The sequence below is a fragment of the Corapipo altera genome, unplaced genomic scaffold, assembly GCF_003945725.1.
Source record: "Corapipo altera isolate COAL_440 unplaced genomic scaffold, ASM394572v1 138, whole genome shotgun sequence".
Taxonomy (NCBI): domain Eukaryota; kingdom Metazoa; phylum Chordata; class Aves; order Passeriformes; family Pipridae; genus Corapipo; species Corapipo altera.
This window is the reverse complement of record NW_020885036.1, coordinates 262,184-278,650: the sequence shown is the minus strand read 5'-3', so window position 1 is coordinate 278,650 and position 16,467 is coordinate 262,184. Positions and strand designations below refer to the sequence as shown.

Below are 16,467 nucleotides of genomic sequence, written 5' to 3'. Positions count from 1 at the left end.
AGCTGGGGTTGTGCTGCCCTGCAGCCAGTCTGGGGTGCCAGGGCCTGCTCTCCTCAGGCTGTCGGGGTGCTGGGCTCAGTCCACAGCTCTGACGTCAGAGACTGCATGTTCCTGTTCTGTTTGGTACAATTGGATTTTACTGTGATGGATCAAGGAGCAAACCTGATTTAAAATTAAAACAATTCTAAAAAAAGGTTGTTTTAGACTGGGTTGTTTCTTATCACATGGTGCCATGAGCACTTGAAACTGGTTTTGTTTCTCCTTGCTCGGTCCTTTGATATGGAGAAGACAAAAATGATGGTAAAGAGTTATGTTCTGATTTTTATTTAAAAAAAAAAATCCAGAAAGCAAACCCTTCACACCAATGCTTGTATAACTGTATATCATAGAATCCCAGACTGGTTTGGGTTGGAAGGGACCTCAAAGCCCATCCAGTGCCACCCCCTGCCATGGGCAGGGACACCTCCCACCAGACCGGGTTCCTCCAATCCCCATCCAACCTGGCCTTGGACACTTCCAGGGATGGAGCAACCACAACCTCTGTTGTCTGAAATTAATGCACACTGTTTAAAACTTGTTTCTGGTGGAACTTTGAGACGTCTTTCATTTCCTGTGAATGCTGTAGAATGTAATAATACTCATAAGCTGGAGATGTCATGTAATATTATTTTCAGCCTCTTGTTACATCTCCAGTTTTGAGAGGTATCTTGACCTGTTTCCAAGTCCCTGGTTTCAGAAGTTTGTTCTCTTGGTTTCTCTGCTCACAGTTACAGATGCTGGGCTATGACATCAGCTGGGCTGCTTTCAACATCATTGAAGTCATGAGTGCATCCAAGTTTACATTCAAGGTGAGTTCTCTGTCCCTGCAGTGTCAGGGAGGGCCAGGCTGCTTCTTGACTGGGTGTCCTTCTAGTCACTGGGGAATCCTTGGGCTGCTGCTCCAGGCTGCTTCTGCCAGGTGTTTGACAACAGCTCTCAGATTCTTTTAGTGGAAAAAACCAGGGTATTTTTGTGTGAACACCACCTGAGGTTCCTGTAGCAGATATGTTTTATTTTGTAATAGCTTTGTAATTTTTCTTGAAAGATTTGTTTCATGCTTTTTCACCAAACAGGGTGGAATGTTGCTTCCTAAGGAATAATTTCCAAATTGGGCTTAAGTCCCTGAAAGTCAGGAGTCAACACAAAGTAAATGTGGTAGACAGTCCTACCTTATTTCTACATCTTCGTGGTCATTGAACCTGTGTGTTGTAGAGAAGTAGAGGAGGTGAAGGCGGTTTTGTTGTCCCTCAAACAGCTGTATTATCACTAGAGATGTTACTTGTCTGAGATTATCCTTTCCTAGAAAACCCTGTCATGCCTTTTCTGTTACACAAACCTATTGGTTCATATTTTTAACATTGCTTATAAAGCTGCCAGTTGTTTTTTGCCTACACATTGTGCAAACTGACTCTAAAATAAGGCTGTGTTTCCCTTCCTGCCCTTGCCCAGCGCATTGGTTACCTGGCTGCCTCCCAGTGCTTTCATGAGGGGACTGATGTCATCATGTTGACAACTAATCAGATCCGAAAGGTAAATGTTTTGCTTCAGTTCATTTTGTTTTGTTACACTCTCTCCCCGCTTGTATTTTTGCATCTGTACAAGTATTTCTCTTTCAGGAACGTAGAGGTGTTTAAGTAGAGTTCTTGATTTCCAGTCTGCTCTCATTGCACAGGCTGAGGGAGTACTGAAACCCTCAGGAGCCCCCCAGGCCTCCCTGGTGCTGTCTCATTCCATCTCTGTGCCTGTTCAGCACAGACAGTGGTGACAGCAAGAACTTTGTTACGTTCACTGATCTCTCAGGCAGCCCTTGGGAGAATGTAATGGGTAGGAAAAATGTCCCCATTCCTGAAGGAAAAGGAGCACTCACCAGCTCCACAAAATTTCTACTTGTGAGAGCTGCTTTCTCCTGGTATAACAGATCAGACTTTGGCTTCTTTGGTAAAGTTGGGGGTAAAAATGGTGCAGAATGTATGTAAAGTTCTGTATTCGTGTACCCAAGTGTTGTATTCATTTTCACAGAGCTTTATCACCTGATTTTTTCAGACTTACTGGCTTACAGCATAATTTTCCCACTCCTCAGATCACAATTGTTTTTAAAGCTCTTAAGTTCCATTTTTTTTTTTTAAATATCACTGCTTTAAAACTTGACTGATCCAGTACAAGCTGTGCCTAGATTTTTACCATCTAGGGAGCCAAAATGTCTTTTACTTGCTTAAAAAAGATCGGTGGGATGTTATCCAGTATCTTCCCTGAAGAACTAGTGCTTTTGCCTTTATCTCTTAAACTATTCTGCTCTGCATATGAATGTCCCTCCATTTTCTTGGTTATGGAGACTTGACTTTACTGAATTTGTCACTTGCTTGGCTACTTCTTCCACTTTGTGCTTGAGTTTTTTCTTAAAAGTATTTTTTTTTATGCCTTTTCATGTTTCATTGATCCCCCAACTTTATATTTTAAGGCTTTATCAGTTCTCAAAATACATTAAAGTCAGGATGAATTGCAGTTTCTTGCTCCTTTAGCAGCAGATTTCATTATTCTTAAAGTAGAATCTAATTCCCCAGCACCTGCAGCAGGTTTTTAAATGAGATGCAAATGGCACAGAACCCCAAAGGCCTGACTATGTTTAGCTCTCCTGGAGCTGCCTCTGTGTCCACGTGGATCTGGGCAGTTAATTCTGGCAGTCCACATGGGAATGCTCTGGGCAGTTCCCCCCAGGTACCTGTTCCCTAATAGCTGCAGTGCAGGAGTGATCCCGGGATGCTCTGTGCTCAGAGATCTGGGGTTGTGATCTGTGCTGAACATACCCAGAGAGAAATATTAACGTTCAGTGTTTGAAGCTTAGAAAGACCTGAAGGATTATGGAGGACTGAGTAGGATGCTGACTACAAATAGGTCCAAGGAAACTTGTTCCACACCCTGACTTGTACCATGTCTTTGTGGGCTGGAAGTTGTGGGTGCTACCAGCAGCTTGGAAGGGAAATAATCTCATTTCTCTAACAGATTAAGCTGGTGAGCACTCACCAACAGTGCCTGTTCCCAGCCAAGTTGGTGACAGTTGGGCTTTGTCTTAGCAGGGTTAGTGGTTAATACCAATTTTTTAGGACTTTAACCATGTTGGTGATCATGTCATGAGTGTTTAAAAATTACTTCCATTCCTAAAATCCCACCAAGGTGCCATCTCTCTAATTGCTTTTATGTTGCAATCATCCATCTCTTGTTTAATTATGGTTCCTCGTGCCCATTATTAAACCCCAGGCTGACTGTGTTTTAGCAGGTGTTAGGGGTTGATATGAATAATCCTGTGAAGCAGAAGCTCTGCCTCATTTGTGTTGAGTGACTGAAAGTGGTCTGAGAAAATTGTTTCTCAGCGTCCTGTGTGATCTTAAATTTTTGAGCCTGTTTTTCCTTTTTTAGGATCTGAGTAGCCCTAACCAGTATGATACTGGAGTTGCACTGACTGGCTTGTCCTGTTTTGTTACTCCAGATCTTGCCAGGGACTTGGCAAATGACATCATGACTCTGGTGAGTGGATAAGATTGAAATGACTTTTCCTTGTAATAAAAGAATATGAAATTGTTCAAATTTGGTAAATATCTGTTAAATTTAGAACTGATACGGGTGAAAAGTGTTGCTTTTCTTGTGGGGATTTTGGGGAGCATTTACAGACTTAGTTCAAGAGGATCAACTTGAAATATCTGTTAGTTTTGGTGCTGAACAACAGTATTTGGCTCTGAGTTTTCAAAGAGCAGTCGAGCATCCCAGCAAGAACTTTGGAGTCACAGAGTTCCCCAGGGTGATGTGAGCGTAAGGACCTGCAAGAGCTCTGGAGCCACAGAGTTTCTCAGAGCCTGCCTGCGTTGTTTCCTTGCCAGATGTCTCACACCAAGCCTTACATCAGGAAGAAGGCAGTGCTGATCATGTACAAGGTGTTTCTCAAGTACCCCGAGTCCCTCCGTCCCGCATTTCCTCGCCTTAAAGAGAAACTCGAAGATCCGGATCCCGGTGAGTGGAATTAGGGGATTCCTTCTGCTCCCACACGTGTGCTTGTGGAGCTTGTGGAGAGGAGGGTACGTGAGAGATGCAGTGATCATCTTTTGGGCACTGGTTCATCTGGCTGGGGGTAGATGAGCCCATCCTTTAAATGCCCAGTTCTTCAAACCCAGAGCTACTCAAATTGTATCAGTGGATTAAACCTTAATGGGACAAAGCAGCTTAATGGTTCCTGTTTTGTTGCTTACTAAACTTGACTTAATACTTCAGTTGATCTCAGGGTTTAGGGTTTTGTTGTTGTTTCCTGTGCTCTTTTACAAAGCTGCAGCTACTGGCTTGCAATGGACATACTTAAAATAATTTTACATCAGTTAGTGCATTTTAAATTTATTTTTAGTTTAAACTTTGAGTCCACACTGCTGTTTGGGCCCCTCAGAAATGTCTTTGCAATCCAGCAGCAGCACAGGAAACTTGCAGTTGCCCTATATCATATTCACAGTTTTATTCAGTCTTCAGGAGGTGCTGGTGTTCCCTCAGTGCACCAAAACACATGTTCCAGGAACTCTGTGTGTGATGCAGCCCTGGGATCCCCACTTGTTTTAGGAATTCCGTGTGTGATGTATTTCTGGGATCTCCACTTGATTTGTGTCTGCATTTAGAGGGAGAAATTTAATTGCACATATTGGACTAATTTATTGTGGGCATGGAAAATGCACCTTCCAGGGACAGTATTTTTAAAGAAAGCAAAACACACACATCCCTCACCTGCAAACAGAGATAAAAAATCCCTGATAGTCTTTGTTGGAGAAAAGTTCTGCTCTCTGCTGGGACACCCAGCCTGTCCAGACTAAAACATTCCAATCTGAGAACAGTCCATTTAAAAGATAAGCAATGAGAAGGGAATGAACTTGTCCAGTCAGATTGTTGTTTAAGGAATCATTATTATTGTGTTGTATTTAAACATGTCTAAATAATACATTTTGAAGAAGCAGCAGTATTTGGAAGCTTTCTGGATTATTGATGGTGCTGTTTGTGTCCCACAACCAGCTATCCACAGCCGAGGGGAGGGATGTGGCAGTGTCCTGCTCTTCCTCACACTGGACCCAAAGCAGACCCAGCTTTCTGATACATTAGAAAATAGCCAGAATTAAATAAAATCCTTTCCCAGTTTGCTTGTGCATTCTTGTCTTTACTTCAGTGCCTCAGCTGGGAATGAGGCCAAAGCATCAGACACACAGGTCTGAACCTTCAGCTGCTTCTGCTCTGGGGGTTCTGCACCACAAATTTCCATTACAGTTAAGGCCCTGCTGAGATTCCTGCTTTTCCCTGTTTTCCCAGGTGTGCAGTCTGCTGCAGTAAATGTGATTTGTGAGCTGGCTCGACGCAATCCCAAAAACTACCTGTCCCTCGCTCCACTCTTTTTCAAGTTGATGACTTCATCAACCAATAATTGGGTTCTCATTAAGATTATAAAACTGGCAAGTAGTCTGCTTTTTCTTTTTAGGATTGGAGTTCTCATTAAATCACCTTGGGTGTGAAAATGGCTTTCTTGGTGGGAGGTGTGGTTACCAGCAACTCTGAATAAAAAGAAACCAGGAATATTTTCTGATGTTCGTGAATCTAACCAAAGGGAAAAACTATGTTGATAGAGCTTGGTTTAAATACAGTGAGCTGCAATTGCATCCAGCAATTTACATAACATTTGGATGCTGTTTAAAAGCAGTTATTAAGTCCCTTTCTTGTCTACACTTCTCTTTGAATAGTTTGGTGCTCTTACTCCATTAGAACCAAGGCTGGGCAAGAAGCTGATTGAGCCCCTGACCAACCTCATCCACAGGTTTGTGGGACAGATCCTGCTTTGTTCATTAGGACTGGGAAAGTGCCTGGTGGGTGGGTCAGCACCTGGGCTGGGGATGCATCTCTCAACTTTTTCTGGATTTCAGTATATTGACTTCAAATATCCAAAGCTCATCTCACATCAGGACTGAAAAACCTGAGCGAGGTGAAAGACCTCAAAGGAAAGTCTGGGTGTCTGACTGTCAGCATGAATTCCCCCAAAGCACGTGTGAAAAATGGAGCAATTTACTTTCCTTTCACTGCATTTTAACCCAGAGATGACTATGGAGGATGAAGAAAAACACTGGCTTAAAAAAGGCTCAGCTGTTTATTTGCCTCTCCTGTTCACCTCACACATTTGGTTCCTGACCTTTTTGGAAGTGCCTTACCCACCAAAGCAGCCTGACAAGGAATATGTTAAGTCCTTTCTGAAGCCTTTGGCAGCTCAGATGTGTTTTGGAAGAGTTCTTACAATATAAGTCCTAAATATAGATTAAATGAAATCAAAGATATTTCCTTGCCTTGTCCCTTGTTAGAGCTGGTTTGGGGTGTTGTTCTGGCTCTTAATTCTGAACTGAAATCAGGGAGTGGATGCCTTGGAGGGAATACATGTATTCTCCCAGTTATGAAAGGAAGTGTCATCTCATGCCTGAGTTGTTGAATGAAAAGCTTTGTTTCTCTTCACATGACAGAGCAAAAGGATGGATGGGAATGAGCAGGTTTTGAACAGATATCTGTGTAGCTGTGAGAGCAGCTCTAGCCAGACAATTCCTGCCCACCCTTCTTGGATTCCAAATACCTACAGAGGAGTTTGGCAGCAGTCAAAAATAGATTAAATTCCTCAGAAAAACTAGGAAAATGGACAGTGTCTTCAATCTTGTCTCTGCTTCCTCTCCCCAGCTCCCCAGTTAGACATTCATTTTTTAGCTGCAAGGACTGAGTCCTGTTTGGTTTGGTCTCCATTCAGTCATTTGGGGTCTCACAGCACTTCCTGAGTCAAAGCAGCACCCTGCCACGTCCCCCCCAGTGCCCAGGGAGCAGAGGGGACTTCATGGCATCACTGTCCTGCCTCCAGAGCTGTTTACTCGTTCCCTTTGCCCACCTTGCTCCTGGATTCTGCCCCCTTGGTGCTCGGGAGGCTCCCTGTTTCCCTCTCAGGGTTTGTAAGGACCTTTGCAATGCTCAGAACTGCACTGGCTGCGTGTGCAACTGCCAAAAGTCATCTTGAATTTGAGTTTTGGGGAAATCAGACTTTGGGAATGGGTTGCTGACTTGCAGGGGTGAGCAGTGTGTACCTGCACAGCCAGGGCTCTGCTGCTGGGACATGACTCAGTCCTTGGAGAGAGACTTGAGCTTCTCCAGCTGCCTTATCGTGGATTTTTGACCTGGGGCAGAGGATTTAATTGGATTTTTGAACAAGATTGCTTCAGTACTCTGTAGCTGGTGCTGAAGTTTGAGTAATGCTTCCTTCCTCATTTCTTGTCACAGCTCTTACTTGCTGCTTCTCCAGGAAGAATTTTGGTTTTTTAAACATTCAGTTTAAAAATTCCTCCCCCAGCAGTTTTTAAGTGGGAATCATTTCATCTATTTGAAGGGATATGGAACAGGATACTGGCAGTTTCTTGTGAAGCTCAAGGTGTTAACTTGCTCTAAGATACTGCTGATGACTCTTCCAAATGTGCCAGTTTATTCCTTATTTAATATACTTGATTTCTGTTTCAGCACCTCAGCCATGTCTCTCTTGTATGAATGTGTGAACACAGTAATAGCAGGTGAGAACTGAAACTTGTAGCCTCAAAAAAACCTGTGATGAACTTTGTCATCGATTAACACCCTCTGTAAACCTTATTCTGTTTAACTTCATGTATTTTATAACTGGAATAAGTGTCCTGGCAAACTTTGTGTCCCTGTGGGGCTGAAATCCTTTGTCAGTGAGGCACAGTCACTGCAGTGGAGCTGTGTTTGCTGAAGACTGGAACCAAGCACAGACAACAAGATTATTTGTGTGCAAGCTCCTAAATGTTGCTACAACTACAAAATATACCAGCAGCAGTAGCAGTAAAACAAGGCTGGTGTCTCTGTTGGAGTTGTCTTATGTGATGATGGATCAGAGTTGGGTTTTTTTAATTTTGCAGCTTCACAGTTTAAAAACTTGGTGTCTTAGAGGAGGTAATTGGGAGTACAGATCTACAGTTTTGGTTTCTAGGGAAGGGATGTGAGCTTCGTAACTGGGATGGAGGAAGAACCAGAGGCAAGAAGGATAACCCAATATTCCAGCTCAGACTTGGCACTTCTCCTGTCAGAGTGTGGAGTAGAGGGTTCCTGACACCCCCAGTTCGGCCACAGCCTGTCTGCTGGGGGTGCTGTGGATAATGATGCTGACTCAGCTCAGAGAGGGCAGGTGAGCTGTCCCTCACTGTGCATCCCTTCATTCCTTCAGGGAAATGGGATGATGGCAGGGGCAATAACACAGAGGGTAATTCCATTATGGTTGAGAGTGGGACTGCAGTGAGACACAGGGGGTGATCCTGGGGGAATTCACCACCCAGGACACCTCAGGGACTCGGAGGTCAGGATCACAGTCAGCAAATAAGCTGGGAAGCACCAGAGCAGCACCTGCCAGCTCTGGAAATCCTAGTGTCCCTGCAGGGTCAGTGTCCCTGCAGGGTCAGTGTCCCTGCAGCCCCCCCCGTCCCTGGGGGTCAGTGTCCCTGCAGCCCCCCTGTCCCTGCAGTGCAGCCCTGGGGGATCCCAGCCAGCAAACTGATGTGCTCAGCAGAGCTGGGGTTGGCTTGGCCACACTGTGACAGCAGCAGTTAACAGGGTAACCCCACCTTTTCTGCTGTGGGGCTGCCAGGGCTTTAAAATGTCTCACATAGTCATCAGTGGGACCTGATTTGTGCCATGAGTCTCTCAGTGGCTTAATTAAAGCTCCAGTCCAATCACATTGAACTCCATGATCCATTGCTGCATCTCATTGCATGGGGAAGATCCACACTTAAAAACTCAGCTGTGCAGTAGCTGCTGACATATTTACAGGGGTTTTTTGACACTTTTTTTTCCTACCCTCTTATTATTGTTAAAGTATACGAAACTATAACTTGTGTCACAACCTTCTCTCCTTCCCCCAGACCCCAAAAGGTCCAAGCAAACAGACAAGCAACAAAATAAACTGTATAAATATTATACATAAATATACGTCTAGATATTACATACAGATAAATAAGCCTTTGCCTGTGAGCTGAGCTGGGTGTGGCCCCTCAGGTGGTGTGTTGTTGCAGGCCCTGGAGCCCAGCAGTGCTGACTGGGGTTTGTGTTCTGTGTTTCAGTGCTGATCTCTCTGTCCTCGGGGATGCCCAACCACAGTGCCAGCATCCAGGTACCACCCTGGGCTGGGGGGGTTGTTCTGTCTGCCCTGTGAGCCCAGTGCCCCGGGGAAAGAGGGTTGTGTTAAAGCAGGAGCTCCCTGAAGTGCTCTCACTCAGGTGCAATCCCGCACACTGAAGCATTTCCTGTATAAATTCTCTTATTTATTTGGCTCTAAAATGCAGATTCTCCTCATGTAGAGTTGTCCCAACTCTTTAGTCAGCTCCTGCTGTCAGGTTCCTTCTGATTGGAAATGTGGTGATGCAACAAAACCCTCGAACCTAGAGATCCTTGGTACTCAATGCACTTCTTTGTGTAATGAGTAAACTTTGGGAAGAGTTATTTTAATCAATAATGTAATAAACATCACGTGGTCTTTTTTTTCCAGCTGTGTGTTCAGAAGTTGAGGATATTGATAGAAGACTCTGACCAGAACTGTAAGTATGGTGCTTGTCTTCATGAAGCTCGTGGCTCCCAAGCCCTGTGGCTGTCTCTGCAAACACCTCACTCAGGGTTGTAGGGCCTGGTGTGCTCCAAACAATTGCTGGGGGGTTTCATGTGGAAATAATTTCTGATGGTGAGCACTTCATTTTTTTAAAACAAACGAGAGCAATAATTACTGCTCTTTGTGGTCTTGTAAATCTAAAACAATTCTTTCCACGCTCTGGGATTTCCTTTTTTATAGACTTGCTGCTTGGAAAGCAGTGAGGGGTACTCAGCAGTGGGAGCATAATAGTAGAATGGGCGAGTGTTGACTTACTGGGAAATTTTTCCTTTGTGCAACTCTTTTTGCTGCCGTCTGATTTTTTGTCGTTGAGAACAGGACTGTTACACACCAATCTTTAGTGCTTTTTAAGCTGTATTCACCCCAGGATGCCTGTTCTCAAACCCATAGTTTCTATATATAAAATACATGTTTTAATATCAGTGATAAAACTTGAGGTGTATAAGAAGCCCATGATGAAGATTGTATCTATAATTACATGTCTGTATATGGAATTATGAAATTAAAGGCTATAATCTGTGATGCAGAATTCTCAAAAATGCTTTTCTTCATCATGGATTTTTATTCAAGTGTCTGAATACCAAGTGCTTCTACTGAAACCAGCTTTAAAATTTCATGCTCAGCACAAACCAGTGTTTCTATATTTGGAAAGAAGTTTTATTTGGTCTTTCACAGTGAAGTACCTGGGACTGTTGGCAATGTCCAAAATCCTGAAAACACACCCCAAGTCGGTTCAGTCCCACAAGGATCTCATTCTGCAGTGTTTGGATGACAAAGATGAGTCCATCAGGCTCAGAGCTTTAGATCTCCTCTATGGCATGGTATGTTCCTACATTTATTTCCTCTCCAGCCCCTAGGTCTCTCTAGGAAAGGGATATTTAAGAAAAACATGCAACTTTCTCTGCCCTCTGCCTCCCTTGACTTGTGATAACAACTCCCTTGTCTTTTCTGGCACTTATGACAAGTAAAACACCTGGCACAGCATGAGAGGGCTTTGAAAACTTTGGTTCAGACTGGAAGGAGTTTCTCACTTTGGAAATCACCCATTTTGAAATGCTAGAATTCCACTCAATGTCAATGGCTCTTAAATTTGTTTCCTTTAGAAGCAAAAGCGTTTTAAACTCTTGAATTTGCTCATCTTGCAGTAGAAGATGAATTTCCTGCTGGGTTTCTGTGTTGCTGTGAGTAATTTGATCCTCAGCTCTCCCACAGCACAGCCTTGGGCACTTGGGCTGGCTCTGCTTTAATAACAACATTACATATAATGATTGTTATAATTGCTTTAATAACGATATTACATAAAGACACAAACAGGTTCCTTTTTGGATTGTGACCAAAGCTTGGACCTAGAGAGGTGGTTCTGATGTCTTGTTAACAGATGACATGGGCCCAGCCGAGAGCCAACAGCTGCTTTGCTGGAGTTAGAAGGACTTGGCAGTGTGGCAAAGGGCTCAGCTGTGGTTCAACCCTTCAACTCTTTCCCAGGTATCGAAGAAGAACTTGATGGAGATCGTGAAGAAGCTGATGATCCACGTGGACAAAGCCGAAGGGACGACGTACCGGGATGAGCTGCTGACCAAGATCATCGACATCTGCAGCCAGTCCAACTACCAGTACATCACCAACTTCGAATGGTCAGTGCTCCCCCCTGCCGGCTGTGGCTCCTCACGTGGGTGACGTGGGCCTGTCCACTGATCCCCTGTGCCCTGCCCGCAGGTACATCAGCATCCTGGTGGAGCTGACCCGCCTGGAGGGCACGAGGCACGGGCACCTCATCGCGGCGCAGATGCTGGACGTGGCCATCAGGGTGAAGGCCATCCGGAAGTTCGCGGTGTCCCAGATGGCCACGCTGCTGGACAACGCCCACCTGCTGGCCAGCAACACCCAGCGCAACGGCATCTGCGAGGTGCTCTACGCGGCCGCCTGGATCTGCGGGGAGTTCTCCGAGTGAGTGCTGGGATTTTGGGCACTGACATGTGGTTTGGAGAGCAGGATGGGTCAGGCTTTGCACCTTAATGCTATCAAAACGATGCTGCTTTCCTGCTCCCTCCCCCCATGGATTCCTCGGCTCTTTCTAGCCCAGGCATTTTGAGTGTCTGGTCATTTTTCTTCTCCGTAGTCCTACCCATGCAGGAAGCCATAGTAATGAATCACAGAATATCCCGAGTTGGAAGGGTCTCAGGAATCATCAGTCCAACTCCTGGCCCTGCACAGACACCCCAACAATCCCACCCTGTCCCTCACAGCATTGTCCAAACGCTCCTGGAGCTCTGGCAGCCTTGGGGCCGTGCCCACTGCCCTGGGGAGCCTGGGCAGTGCCCCAGCACCCTGTGGGGGAAGAACCTTTCCCTGAGATCCATCCCAACCCCCCTGGCACAGCTCCAGCCCTTCCCTGGCTCCTGTCCCTGGTCCCAGAGCAGAGCTCAGTCCCTGCCCCTCCGCCTCCCCTGGGCAGGAGCTGCAGCCCCCGAGGAGTCTCCCCTCAGTCTCCTCTGCTCCAGCTGAACCAGCCGAGTGCCCTCAGCTGCTCCTCAGACCCTTCCCCATTTTCTTAGCCCTCACTGAACACTCTCTAATAGTTTTATAGTGTTGTGGGTAGAAGCTGCTAGATCTTAAGAAGACATTGAAAGAACTCCTTAATCATTTGTATCTTAGGGCACATATCCAATCACCATGTTTGAATTAGTTCTTCCTCAGTTCCCTGTTTTGCCTTTGAAAGGTTTTTGCAGAATCCAGTCTTCCTGGAATTAGAAATTGTCTTCCTTTTTGCTCAGAGTTTCTCAGTACCCACAGTAGCACAGTTTGCAATATTCTTGTACCAACATAGTCTTTTAGCTTTTGTAGATGTTTTGTTTTGGTTGTGTGTGTAGATACTCCTGCTTACCCAGCTTTCAGTTTGGTAAATGGAACTAACTGTATACTATAGTCTCCTGGTTTGGTGTTTCTTCTTTTAATTGTCATTCTGAACAGTGGTTCCAGTTTAAATTCACACAGTAGATGTGATATTTAAGGAACACTGGTCCAGATCAGACCTTTAATTAAAAAAGTTGTGGACAGAAAACTGTTGATTAAGAAGTAAGAGAACATAGTCTCCTTTTTCAGTTTGATCGCATTTTTATTTTGAAAGAATTTTATCTTTCAGTTTGTAATAGTCCAGTAACATTTTTGTGCATGTTCCATTTAGCTGTGAGGAGACAATTCTGAGTAGGAGCATGAGATTTGTTCAAACAAGTGCTGTGATCTGTTCTCCTGGATGAGCAATACATGACCTTCCCGAGCTGAGCGCTGCCTGCTGGGGTTTATTTCTGGGGCACTCTCTGCTTACAGACACCTCGAGGAAGCCAACCAGACCTTGGAAGCAATGCTGAGGCCCAAAGTGACAACTCTGCCCGGCCACATCCAGGCAGTGTATGTGCAGAACATGGTGAAGCTCTATGCATCCATCCTGCAGCAGAAGGAGCAGGCTGGGGACAAGGAAGCAGCTCAGGAAATCACCCAGCTGATGATCGAGCGCCTGCCACAGTTTGTCCAGAGTGCAGACCTGGAGGTGCAGGAGAGGGTGAGACAACAAAATTGCTTTGGGATTTATCATGGAAAGGCTCTTATTTGTCTTGGAGCATGTTGTGGTTTTCTGTGGCTGTGCTCATTTGCTCTAAGCTGTTATCAAGGACAAAGCCCACATCTCATTGCAGTTTGATGCCATCTCTGAAGGCTGCAAGGACTTCACTCAGAACAATTTAATTTTAAAATTATTCAGGCACATAAGGACACAAAAAGGACCCAGCTAGAAGGGAGGGTTAATGTGGAATTTTTACATTTGCTCCAACCCCACAGTTTATACTGCTTCTCTTAATTCCCTTCATGGAGTAGAACACTTACCTTCTGCTGACTTCCACTGCAGTTGATTTGTTTGGTTCAGTTGGTTAATATTACTCCTGAAATTACTTCTGCATTTGTTTTTAGGCTTCTTGCATCTTGCAGCTGATAAAATACATTCAGAAGCTACAAGCAAAAGAAGTTCCTGTAGCTGAGGAGGTGATAGCCCTGTTTGCTGGTGAGCTGAACCCTGTGGCTCCTAAAGCGCAGAAGAAAGTACCTGTTCCAGAGGGGTAAGGTTCCTTCTCTCTCCTAAAGCCTTATTTAAACTTTTAAACTCTTAAATGATAAAGCAAAGTGTGTGATGAGACACTGAAGTACTCAGGGGTACTGAGTCAAGCTGTTTGTTCACTGCAATTCTCCCCAGCCTGGACCTCGATGCCTGGATCAATGAACCTCCCTCAGACAGCGAGTCTGAGGATGAAAAGCCCAAAACAATCTTTCATGAAGAGGAACAAAGGCATTCCAGACACAGACAGCCAGAGATAGACGAAGAGGAACTGGCCAGAGTGAGTGAATGTTAAAATGCTTTTCCTTACATAGTTCAGTAGTAAGGTAAGTGCTGCTGAAGCAGTTGGAGCTGTTGGGGAGTCTCCAGGTAGCCAGGGAGTTGTTGTGCTCTGTGCAGCTCAGGGAAGCTGATGGTTTGATCTGAACTGATGCTTGTGGACCTCAGCAGCTTCTGTGAATTACTGTGACAAGTCTGTTCTCAGCAGGGATCCCACCTTTCCTGCCTCTGACCTTTCTGGTGTCACAGAGAGAACTTGTTAAGAATCTTCATTTCCTACTGTCTTTATGGGTAGGAAAGCAAACATTTGAATTGCCATCAAAATGTGGTCTTCGGGAAGTTACCACCTCTAGTCTGTAACTAAAAACAAAGAAGGGTGTTCTAAGGAATATTAGTTATAGAGTCATAGAATCATGGAATGGTTTGGGTTGGAAGGGACCTTAAATATCATTTAGTTCCACCCCCTGCCACGGGCAGGGACACCTTCCACTATCCCACTTTGCTCCAATCCCTGTCTGTCCTGGCCATGGACACTTCCAGGGCTGGGAATTAGTAATGGTATCTGTAGTTCTATCCTGGTATGTCTTGTAACTCAGAACTGCTTTATCATACACAAGCTGCTCTGCTCTTTTCACAGGTAATTATGTATATTGTTCCAGAAATTCAGGGAGATTATGTCTTGCACTTTGATGCCTTTTCTCTCTTTGCATACAAACAGACATTTTAACTGCAAATCCTCTCTCGTTTTTAGCGTCGGGAAGCCCGGAAACAAGAACAGGCAAACAACCCATTTTATATTAAAAGCTCTCCTTCCCCACAGAAGGTGAGTCTGAATTGCAGTATCTCCCTGGCCTCTCATGTCCCTGTGTGAAGGTTCCCTGAACGTCAGAGCTGCAGCTTCGTCTGGGATAGTGCCCCCTTTATGGTGTGTGCACTGCAGTGGCTGCCTACAACTAGTTTTACAGGTCCTGTTTGTGTGGAGAGTCTCAGGAGTGACCTGATATCCCAAGAGCAGCCAGTGCTCTGGAAGTGTCTGTGCAGTTTGTCCCTCTGGGTGATCCAGAGTTCACATCACCAGGCACCTCACCCAGAGGTGAACCTCGAACGTGTTCTGTGCATCAGAAAGTTGTTGTGGTCTCTTAACACCTTCTCCAGGGAAGGAACCTGCTCCATTCCCTGGATGTTCAAGGGCTGCCCCCTTTGCCTCAACTCAAATCTCCCAGTTGATCTTCTGAAGTGGCAGTTAATTAGTAATAAAACACAAACCAAGAATTCTTCAGGGAGTTGCAGCAAACCTTCAAGGCAGTAGTGGGGTTAAAAAACTGTAGCAAGAGAAGGGTCTTTTGTAATAATTATCAGCTGGCTTTAAAACACACTCTGCTGCCACACAGGATTAGTAACAAGCTGTTCCATCCCTATCCTTTAAAATGTTCACTTAAGGGATTGAAGTGCTTGATGTTTTGTAATGTCTGTTTACTGAGATTTGTACTTGCAGTGCTCAGAATGTAACAAGTCTCTGTTTTCCCAGCGATACCAAGACACTCCAGGGGTGGAACATATTCCTGTGGTGCAGATCGACCTTTCTGTCCCATTAAAAGTTCCAGGTAAGCACAGCTAATCTGGAAAATTAATTACAGAAATTTCAGTTAAGCAAAAGTCATAATTCCTTCTTAGGAGTTCCTCCTGAGGTTCTGAAGGGTAAGGAGCAGACTTTGATTAGACTCTTAAATATATCTCCTTAATTTACATTTGAAAATAGTACTTTGCAGTCAAGTTCTTGAGATAATATTAGAAATAGTTGTGATAAAGGATATTGTGCAGCCAAGGCTGTAACGTGTAAATGTGGGGGAACAGTCACCTCAACAGTGTCTTAGAAGTGGTCATGTAAATGGTGGAGGTGATCAGAGACTTTAAGTGGAGTCTGATGGTAGAGATACTGTTTTAATGTCTATATTCAAATATCAAAAGCATCTGTGTATCTAATGAGTGGTTTTCAGCTGAAAAGCTGCTGATAAAGTGCAGTCCATTGCAAGGGATGAGTTCTAAGTGCATATATTTAATATCAATATTAAATATCAAATATTTTTCCAGAAGTGTGGGAAGATGTCAGTATTAGTACAGCAGTGGCACCAATTCTGCCCAAAGAATCAATGTTTAGGTGGTGTTTGTAATGCAGTTAATGTGGACAAGACCCAGGGAGCAGACCTGAGCTCTGCTCTGGTTTGGAGAGATGCAGTGTGAGAGGACAGCTGGTGAGGGGATGTGGGAGCACAGGGAGGGTGGATCCCCTGGCTCTGAGGGGCTGGGAGCAGGATCAGTGCTGCCATCCTGCCCAGTGCTCAGTCCA

At 44.8% G+C, this 16,467-nt stretch overlaps 1 protein-coding gene across 1 annotated transcript in view; it reads left to right on the top strand.

Annotated features, from left to right (window-relative positions):
* AP3D1 (adaptor related protein complex 3 subunit delta 1) overlaps nt 1-16,467 on the top strand; it is a 41,547-nt gene that overhangs the window by 13,317 nt on the left and 11,763 nt on the right. Inside the window, exons 3-19 of the mRNA XM_027668297.1 lie at nt 768-848; nt 1,489-1,569; nt 3,454-3,561; nt 3,912-4,041; nt 5,368-5,507; nt 5,793-5,866; nt 7,588-7,637; nt 9,195-9,244; nt 9,620-9,668; nt 10,412-10,557; nt 11,222-11,370; nt 11,453-11,683; nt 13,064-13,295; nt 13,700-13,845; nt 13,980-14,121; nt 14,872-14,943; nt 15,649-15,724. Of these exons, the coding sequence (XP_027524098.1) occupies nt 768-848; nt 1,489-1,569; nt 3,454-3,561; nt 3,912-4,041; nt 5,368-5,507; nt 5,793-5,866; nt 7,588-7,637; nt 9,195-9,244; nt 9,620-9,668; nt 10,412-10,557; nt 11,222-11,370; nt 11,453-11,683; nt 13,064-13,295; nt 13,700-13,845; nt 13,980-14,121; nt 14,872-14,943; nt 15,649-15,724 (1,957 nt within the window). The remainder of the gene's footprint in view (nt 1-767; nt 849-1,488; nt 1,570-3,453; nt 3,562-3,911; nt 4,042-5,367; nt 5,508-5,792; nt 5,867-7,587; nt 7,638-9,194; nt 9,245-9,619; nt 9,669-10,411; nt 10,558-11,221; nt 11,371-11,452; nt 11,684-13,063; nt 13,296-13,699; nt 13,846-13,979; nt 14,122-14,871; nt 14,944-15,648; nt 15,725-16,467) is intronic.